At 38.4% G+C, this 10,247-nt stretch overlaps 1 protein-coding gene across 1 annotated transcript; it reads left to right on the top strand.

The window, feature by feature from the left end:
• Positions 1 to 1,750: 1,750 nt before the first annotated feature.
• Positions 1,751 to 2,638, top strand: LOC117080663 (olfactory receptor 51A7). Its single transcript, XM_033205874.1, has one exon. It carries the CDS (start codon positions 1,751 to 1,753, stop codon positions 2,636 to 2,638), a length of 888 nt encoding a protein of 295 aa, XP_033061765.1.
• Positions 2,639 to 10,247: the final 7,609 nt, after the last annotated feature.

Here is a 10,247-nt window from a genome sequence, read left to right as displayed (position 1 = left end):
AGTTTAAAAAATTCTGGAGTGAGGATAGCATGTCTTCTTCTTTCTAGCCTTCCATTGACTCTACCTTCATCTTTTGTATTTTTGCTATTTTTGAATAAAATTATTAATTTCATAATTTTTATCTATGCATTTACTTAGAAAGCTTATTAAATATAGGGGGAATTTATGATGATTTTCTTAGAGATTTGTGTTTCTCTGATAGTTTTACCAATTTTGACCTGTTTATCTTGAAGGTCAAACACTTGATGATAAGTTGCAAGACTGCATATTTTACTTCTGAGAGTAAACTTGTATGCTTTTTAAAAGATACTCTAAAATAAAATCAGGTTCAGTTTATTATGTAGGCAAAATTTTAATGCTTCATTTCAAGCAGAAATTGGGGGATTTTTTTCATTTAGCATTTATTTGACTAAATGTGCATTTATTTGACTAATTTCTATGACTAATTAAATGCAGAGATATGAGATACAATAATCCAATCAAGATGGATAAGATTAATGTGCACACACTACTACTGTACATCTTCAAATTGTTTCTTGAAATAAAATGATAACCTGAAGCGTGAACCATAAGTGTTTAAGGTAGGAAGTGTCACATTTAATACATGAATATGTACATGAAGAAATAAGAATACATAACTCCAAAGTATTTATTCACTGCTCCATTTTGCCAACATGTTCTATTGGAAGCTACTGTGTAATCAGTGCTAATATTTGCAGATACTTGTTTGTGGTTTATGAACCTAGATCTCTGTTTGGAACTTCAGAAATATGTATAAATATCAAAACCTATCAAGATTGTATTCATTTTACAGATTTAAAATAAGGCCCAAATAAGTTAAAAAACTTATTATCAAATGAAGGGGCAAATGTGTTTGAACAGAAATCATTGTTTATTTTTATATAACACTTGATATAACATGTATAAAATGTGCGTAAGTACCTACCTCATAAGTATAAGAGGTAAATTGTCTATAAACGTACTTTATAGCATTTGATGTTTTCCAAATATTTGCAGTGATCCCTGATTATTTTCTTAGACTATTTATTTCAAACTTTATAAATAAAGCTCAGAGATTTTATTTTAAAGCCAACAGGGGTACTGCTGAAGGCTATATGGAAAAAGGAGTGGAAAAGATTCTAAGCATCTTTTTTACTGATTCAAAGCAGCTCCACTTTGATGTGTTTTATGTTTGGTTAAAAATCTTAAAAAGTAGGGCCAGGTGCAGTGGCTCAAACCTATAATCTCAGCACTTTGGGAGCCAAGGAGGGTGGATCACCTGAAGTCAGGAGTTCAAGACCAGCCTGGCCAACATGGTGAAAACCCATCTCCACTAAGAATACAAAAATTAGCCAGGCGTGGCAGTGCACACCTGTAATCCCAGCTACTCAGGAGGCTGAGACAGGCGAATTGCTTGAACCCGGGAGGCGGAGGTTGTGGCAAACTGAGATAGCACCATTGCACTCCAGCCTGGGCAAGAATAGCAAAACTCCATCTCAAAAAAAAAAAAAAAAAAAAAAAATCTAAAAATTCACCAACTTAGGACAAGTTGTTAGAAGTGAATTTGCCATGCTGGAGAATATGAACTTGTTTAAGGACTTCTGGTAAATTTTGAAGAGTGCCAAATATGCTTTTGAATATAGTATATGAATGAACCCCTTGTCCCCACAAAACTGAGTTTTAACCAAAAGCATGACTGTTTTTCATTTATATGGTTTCAGATGGCTAACAAGCTCATATCTCCCTTATTATGTCTGTTCTCAATGACTTCAAAGTCAATCTTTTCCTTCTGATTGGGATCCCAGGACTGGAACATGCCCACATTTGGTTCTCCATTCCCATTTGCCTCATGTACCTGGTTGCCATCTTGGGCAACTGCACCGTTCTCTTTATCATAAAGACAGAGCCCTTGCTTCATGAGCCCATGTATTATTTCCTTACCATGCTGGCTGTCTCTGACATGGGCCTGTCCCTCTCCTCTCTTCCTACCATGTTGAGGATCTTCTTGTTCAATGTCATGGGAATTTCACCTGATGCCTGCTTTGCTCAAGAATTCTTCATTCATGGATTCACTCTCATGGAATCCTCAGTACTTCTAATTATGCCTTTGGACCGCTTCCTTGCCATTTACAATCCCTTAAGATACAGTTCTATCCCCACTAGCAACAGGGTTGCTAAAATGGGACTTACTTTAGCCATTAGGAGCATTCTCTTAGTGCTTCCATTTCCCTTCACTCTAAGGAGAATAAAATATTGTCAAAAGAATCTTCTGTCTCACTCATACTGTCTTCATCAGGATACCATGAAGCTGGCCTGCTCTGACAACAAGACCAATGTCATCTATGGCTTTTTCGTTGCTCTCTGTACTATGCTGGACTTGGCATTGATTGTTTTGTCTTATGTGCTGATCTTGAAGACTATGCTCAGCATTGCATCTTTGGCAGAGAGGCTTAAAGCCCTAAATACCTGTGTCTTCCACATCTGTGCTGTGCTCACCTTCTATGTGCCCATCATCACCCTGGCTGCCATGCATCGCTTTGCCAAACACAAAAGCCTTCTTGTTGTGATCCTTATTGCAGATATGTTCTTGTTGGTGCCGTCCCTTATGAATCCCATTGTGTACTGTGTAAAGACTTGACAAATCCGGGAGAAGATCTTGGGGAAGTTGCTTAATGTATGTGGGAGATAAGAACTTGTACAATTAGGTAACAAATTATCAACCAGTAGGCATTTACTGTCATTTGCTATGTGTTTAATGCCACAGAAGTCACTAATGAAGGACTGGATGATGGAAGTGAAAAGCTATGTAGTGCAGAATTTAAAATAAAGTTGAGAATATAACTGCATAGGATAGAAAAAATAATCAAGAGATATATAAGATATAGAGGTTTAATTAACATTTTAAGAGAAGTTGAAGCAAAACACTTATGTGATGGAGCAGCTGGATTTGAGTCAGCCCATAAAGAATGAATAAAATTGGGGCAGACTGAGATTATCATTCAATTAGTATCTATTAAAAATACAAATGATATACAAAGTCTAATCTCATACTATCAAGGAAAGGTAAAATAGCAGAGCACATAGCAACTATGAAGGATGCTGAACTGATTACAATAGAAAGTGTAATTTAACAGAGAGCAAGTGATAGTTTTGGATAAAATAAGTGAACCAGATTTTTGGAGCACCTAAGAAAAGCTTTGAGAAGTTTAAATTCAGGAGGTGGTGGAATGCCAATTTAGTTGCTACATGATAAATTTCATTTTAAGAAGAGTGTGCCTGTATAAGCGTGAGCAAGATGGATTGATTTTGGGAGAAATGAGGAAGGAAGATTAACAGGAGAAAGCACAATAATCCTGCCATGAAGTGATGACTCAGAATACGCAGTGAGAGAACAAGATCATTTATCTGCTGTGGTTATTTTTCTGTTATAAAACCAACATGTAATTTATGGAAAATTCACAAATTTAACTAAGTGACTAAAAGATAGTTTAAAACCCCCTATGATTTTGCTGTTTAGATTTTTTCTGTGATTTAGTCTTTCCCTGAACCTTAAAAAAAATCAGCCCCTCTAACATGTTTTTCTTTTTTTATTATACTTTAAGTTCTAGGGTACATGTGCACAACGTGCAGGTTTGTTACATATGTATGCTTGTGCCATGTTGGTGTGCTGCACCCATCAACTCATCAGCACCCATCAACTTGTCATTTACATCAAGTATAACTCCCAACACCATCCCTCCTCCCTCCCCCTCCCCGTAATAGGCCCCAGTGTGTGATGTTCCCCTTCCCGAGTCCAAGAGATCTCATTGTTCAATTCCCACCTATGAGTGAGAACATGCGATGTTCGGTTTTCTGTTCTTGTGATAGTTTGCTGAGAATGATGGTTTCCAGCTGCATCCATGTCCTTACAGAGGACACAAACTCATCCTTTTTTATGGTTGCATAGTATTCCATGGTGTATATGTGCCACATTTTCTTAATCCAGTCTGTCACTGATGGACATTTGGGTTGATTCCAAGTCTTTGCTATTGTGAATAGTGCCGCAATAAACATACGTGTGTATGTGTCTTTAAAGCAGCATGATTTATAATCCTTTGGGTATATACCCAGTAATGGGATGGCTGGGTCATATGGTATTTCTAGTTCTAGATCCTTGAGGAATCACCATACTGTTTCACAATGGTTGAACTAGTTTACAGTCCTACCAACAGTGTAAAAGTGTTCCTATTTCTCCACATCCTCTCCAGCACCTGTTGTTTCCTGACTTTTTAATGATTGCCATTCTAACTGGTGTGAGATGGTATCTCATTGTGGTTTTGATTTGCATTTCTCTGATGGCCAGTGACGACGAGCATTTTTTCATGTGTCTGTTGGCTGTATGAATGTCTTCTTTTGAGAAATGTCTGTTCATATCCTTTGCCCACTTTTTGATGGGGTTGTTTGTTTTTTTCTTGTAAATTTGTTTGAGTATTTAATAAATGGTGCTGGAAAAACTGGCTAGCCATAAGTAGAAAGCTGAAACTGGATCCTTTCCTTACTTCTTATGTGAAAATTAATTCAAGATGTATTAGAGACTTAAATGTTAGACCTAATATCATAAAAACCCTAGAAGAAAACCTAGGATACCATTCAGGACATAGGCATGGGCAAGGACTTCATGTCTAAAACACCAAAAGCAATGGCAACAAAAGCCAAAATTGACAAATGGGATTTAATTAAACTAAAGAGCTTCTGCACAGCAAAAGAAACTACCATCAGAGTGAACAGGCACCTACAGAATGGGAGAAAATTTTTGCAATCTACTCATCTAACATGTTTTTTAAAATAGATTCCCTCAGGACACGGCATTTGGTACCACAATGTTTTTCACTAAAATTTATATTTTAAACATTTTTTTCTCATGTACAGAGGAAATATTTGATGGAAAAATCAAAAGATTGAGTATTCAATTGAAAATACAATTTGAAGGGGGCAAACAATTAAGATTGACATGGCAATCTCTCTGGGGTTCTGAGGTAAGAGTGCTGTAAACAGAAGAGAAAAGCTTTTCAAAGGAACTGGGGGCTTGAATGATGGGTTTGAATTTTGTCTTGAGGATTTGGCTTTGGTGACTGAATATTCAAAAACAGGCAACTACAGAGTATTTGAAAAAGGAAACTGGGATGCTGCTTATCTTTCATGACTAGGAAAGTAGCCTTGGCCCCCTTAGACAATGATCCATGGAAATAAATACATATTTTAAACAAAGTTTGGTTATCAAACTGTGAAGGTCCTCCCTTGCTAAAGCCTCTCTAATATGCCTCTTTACCCATGATTTTCCACTGCTGGTATTTTAGTTCACATTTAAAACTTCCCCTGGATTCTCCAGTCATAGCTATTTGAAAGATCTTTCTAAAATATAAATTTAACCACCGTTAAAATACTTCAGTAGCTGTGCAGCAACTTACAAGATAACGGCAAGATCCTATATATGCACAAGGCCTTTTCCATCATTCAGTACCTGCTTTTCTCTACTGCATTCTTTGTCAACATTCTCTGTCTTACACTTCAACAGAGTAACACAAAGACATTATGTTACTTATATCCAAACCTCTGCTTTTGGTGTATTTTTTTGGTCAGAAATACTGCATTCATTTTCTATTTCTGCAAAACAAATTATTAAAAACTTAGTGGCTTAAAACAATACAAATATATTGTTTTATAATTCTGTAAGCTGGAGTTCTGAGATGGGTTTCATTGAGCTAAAATCAAGGTGTTAGCAAGCCTACATTCCTTTCTGGAGACACAGAGGAAAATCTGTTTTCGTGCATTTTCTGACTTCTAGAGGTAACCCACAATTCTTGCCTCATAGATCCCCTCCATCTTCAAAGCCAGGAACATTGCATCTTCCTGTGACTATATTCTGTAGTCTCATCTCTCTCTGACCATGGTCAGTAACGAATCTCTACTTTTAAGGATTCATATAATTAGATTGGGTTCCCCTGGATAATCTTGGATATTCTACCTATGCTAAGGTTTTGAATGTTAATCAGTCTACATAATATCATTTTCCATGTAAAGTAATATATTTACAAGTTTCATAGGTTATAATGTTGAAATCATTAGGAGAGGGTGTACTCTGCCTACCATAAATACATTTCCTCAACTTCTCTTTTTCCATTTATTTATTTAGCAGGACATAGCTAGATGTACTGTATTCAACTTTGCTGACACCTTTTGGCTCCAAGTACAACAAATTTATACCTTAATTTTATTCCCTTTCTTATACACTGATATCTATACCATAATTTAAAATAAATAAGAGCCTTTGTTTAAAGATTGCCTACATCTCTGCCAAATTGTAAACTCCATAGGATACATATGTCTGCACATCTTAGTTTTTCTGTGCCTGTAGTACTTAGCGCATATTCAGACAAAGAAGGGCCCAATAAATATCTATTGATCAATTTGTAAATGCATGAGTGACCGTCACAGAATTAAAAAAACCTCATTTCCTGAGCTCAAAATCCTGAGCTTTCCCTGAGGACAGAGTCCTAAAATTATAATATGTCAATCATATCCAATTGGAACATATAATCACGCCTTCAGGCAGTTCCTTTCCTCCTGCTATAATCATGCCAGGTCTAAAGTAAAAACTGTAGTGTCTGCTGAAACTTAGCTGTCTTCTCTGCTAAATGCCGGAGGTACTCAATAGATATTGGTTGAATAAATATGAAAGCTACAGTCACTGCAAATTCTGGTCTCTGTGTATTACTGACTGCACTTTAAGACACCCTCCTTCTCTCAGTTTACCACTGGAATATTCTTGACAAGAATTATTTATAATGGTCTTTGTCATCAAGAAATGACATATAATGATTTCAGCAAATAATGGACTTTGTTATCTCTCAGCTTTTTCTAAGAATGTTTGTTTTGCTTAGGATGCTATTTTTCCTTAATTTCACCTGGATACCTTCTGACTGACTTTCAAGAATCAGTTAGTAGATCATCTGAAGTTGCAAAATGTGCCAGACACCCCCACTATGCAAATCCTTGAGGGTGGGAAATGTGTCCTGTTCATCAATTTATTCCTATTAATTTTTACAGAAATTTATCAGCGAGTGTTGAATAATGAATAAATGCATAAATATCAGCCTTGTCTAGCACCCCTCTCTCTCAACCATCTTCAGTTCACCAATTAATGTAGCTTCCAGCTTACTTTGCTCCAGTCACGTTGGTCCTCTTGCTATTCCTAGAACACTCAGGTTCATTTCTACCTCAGGACTGCTATACTTGTTCTGAAATTCTGCAATGTTCTTCCCACAATTTTTATTTTTCATATATCTAATTCCATCATATTGTTCAAATTTTGTTCAGAAAAACCCCTCTTTATAGAGGCCTTCTCTGCTCACCCATTCAATCGCTCTCAACCCATTATCCCACTATGTTTCTTTCAGAGTACTTAGCAGTGTATGATATAGTTAATCATTTACTGGGCTGTTGTCTGTCTCTACCACCAAAATGTAAGTCAAGAGAACAGGTTTTGTTATCCTTTTGCTCACTATATTCCTATAATGTATGCTTAGAGAGAGGAGAATACTCAACAACTTTTTTTTACCCACCTAACTCCTGCTTATAAGCACTTTAAGCCTTAACTAAGGCAACCCCTCTAGAAAGCCACCTATGGCCCTCCTTCCCCTCAGGTTGGTTTCTGGGATCCCTCAGTTATTTACCACACATTCTTCATTATGTTTTTTTGTCTGTGTTATTATGTTTATGTTTTATGTTAGGAATTAATGTAACTAAAGTTTTTTGTGAATAAAAGAACATGCTAAGAATTATCTTACAAAGTTTTACATATATGATATATCTAAATTGCATAGACAGCCTTGTGGGGTAGACATTTTTAGTTCTTTTTAAAAGAAAATTGATCTCAGATAAATAGAATAATTTGTCTAAGTCACACAGAGAGGAAGTAGAACTTTCTATACCTGACCCCCTACTTGCTGCTATAGAAGAATAATTTTTAATTTATCATCAGACATAAGAGAACACAACTCCTTTATGGGGACTGAAATTACAAGTACACATCACAGAGAGAATCCAACTGTGAAGCTGTAAACATGCCTCAAAATTTTCAGTGGTTTAATTTTTTCTTCTGAAATTTTCCATATACACAAACATAAAAGACATACACCACTCACGACACACACAGACATATTGTATTCAATTTGCTGTGTACAGCTAATCATAGGCCTTCTGCATGTTAAAACCCACAATTCACACTTACACATTGTAAAAATGAGAAATTCACAATGAATGATGTTGGAATATTGAGCCTTAGAAGAACGTGATTCTGGGATCTGAGTTACATAACAGGCAGCTATAACCTAGGCAGCTGTAACATTTGTTTCTCTTATTGTAAAAGAGACTTTTCTTGGGGGGCAGAGCAAGATGGCCGAATAGGAACAGCTCCAGTCTCCAACTCCCAGCGCGAGCCACACAGAAGACCGGTGATTTCTGCATTTTCAACTGAGGTATTGGGGTCATCTCACTAGGGAGTGCCAGACAATCGGTGCTGGTCAGCTGCTGCAGCCCGACCAGCGAGAGCTGAAGCAGGGCGAGGCATCGCCTCACCTGGGAAGTGCAAGGGGGAAGGGAATCCCTTTTCCTAGCCAGGGGAACTGAGACACACAACACCTGGAAAATTGGGTGACTCCCACCCAATACTGCGCATTGAGCAAACGGGCACACCAGGAGATTGTATCCCACATCTGGCTGGGAGGGTCCCATGGCCATGGAGCCTCCTTCATTGCTAGCACAGCAGTCTGTGATCTGACCACAAGGCAGCAGGGAGGCTGGGGGAGGGGCGCCCACCATTGCTGAGGCTTAAGTAGGTAAACAAAGCCCCTGGGAAGCTCGAACTGGGTGGAGCTCACAGCAGCTCAAGGAAACCTGCCTGTCTCTGTAGACTCCACCTCTGAGGACAGGGCAAAGCTAAACAACAACAACAAAAAAAGCAGCAGAAACCTTTGCAGATGCAAATGACTCTGTCTGACAGCTTTGAAGAGAGCAGTGGATCTCCCAACAGGGAGGTCGAGATCTGAGAAGGGACAGACTGCCTGCTCAAGTGGGTCCCTGACCCCTGAGTAGCCTAACTGGGAGACATCCCCCACCAGGGGCAGTCTGACACCCCACACCTCACAGGGTGAAGTACACGCCTGAGAGGAAGCTTCCAAAGTAAGAATCAGACAGGTACACTCGCTGTTGAGCAAAATTCTATCTTCTGCAACCTCTGCTGCTGATACCGAGGCAAATAGGGTCTGGAGTGGACCTCAAGCAGTCTCCAACACACCTGCAGCTGAGGGTCCTGACTGTTAGAAGGAAAACTATCAAACAGGAAGGACACCTATACCAAAACCCCATCAGTACGTGACCATCATCAAAGACCAGAAGCAGATAAAACCACAAAGATGGGGAAAAAGCAGGGCAGAAAAGCTGGAAATTCAAAAAATCAGAGCGCATCTCCCCTGCAGAGGAGTGCAGCTCATCGCCAGCAACAGATCGAAGTTGGACAGAGAATGACTTTGACGAGATGAGAGAAGAAGGTTTCAGTTCATCAAACTTCTCAGAGCTAAAGGAGGAGTGACGTACCCAGCGCAAAGAAACTAAAAATCTTGAAAAAAGAGTAGAAGAATTGACAGCTAGAATAATTAATGCAGAGAAGGTCATAAACAAAATGACAGAGATGAAAACCATGACACGAGAAATACGTGACAAATCCACAAGCTTCACTAACCGACTTGATCAACTGGAAGAAAGAGTATCAGCGATTGAGGATCAAATGAATGAAACGAAGCGAGACAAGAAACCAAAAGAAAAAAGAAGAAAAAGAAATGAACAAAGCCTGCAATAAGTATGGGATTATATAAAAAGACCAAATCTACGTCTGATTGGGGTGCCTGAAAGTGAGGGGGAAAATGGAACCAAGTTGGAAAACACTCTTCAGGATATCATCCAGGAGAACTTCACCAACCTAGTAGGGCAGGCTAACATTCAAATTCAGGAAATACAGAGAACGCCACAAAGATACTCCTCGAGAAGAGCAATTCCAAGACACATAATTGCCAGATTCACCAAAGTTGAAATGAAGGAAAGAATCTTTAGGGTAGCCAGAGAGAAAGGTCGGGTTACCCACAAAGGGAAGCCCATCAGACTAACAGCAGATTTCTCGGCAGAAACTCTACAAGCCAGAAGAGAGTGGGGGC

Source organism: Trachypithecus francoisi, unplaced genomic scaffold, assembly GCF_009764315.1.
Source record: "Trachypithecus francoisi isolate TF-2019V2 unplaced genomic scaffold, Tfra_2.0 Lachesis_group8, whole genome shotgun sequence".
NCBI lineage: Eukaryota > Metazoa > Chordata > Mammalia > Primates > Cercopithecidae > Trachypithecus > Trachypithecus francoisi.
The sequence above is the reverse complement of the archived record's forward strand: the minus strand, read 5'-3'. Positions and strand labels throughout refer to the sequence as shown.

Excerpts from the sequence above, each read along its gene's own strand:
- LOC117080663 (XM_033205874.1), top strand. The coding sequence starts at position 1,751 with ATGTCTGTTCTCAATGACTTCAAAGTCAATCTTTTCCTTCTGATTGGG.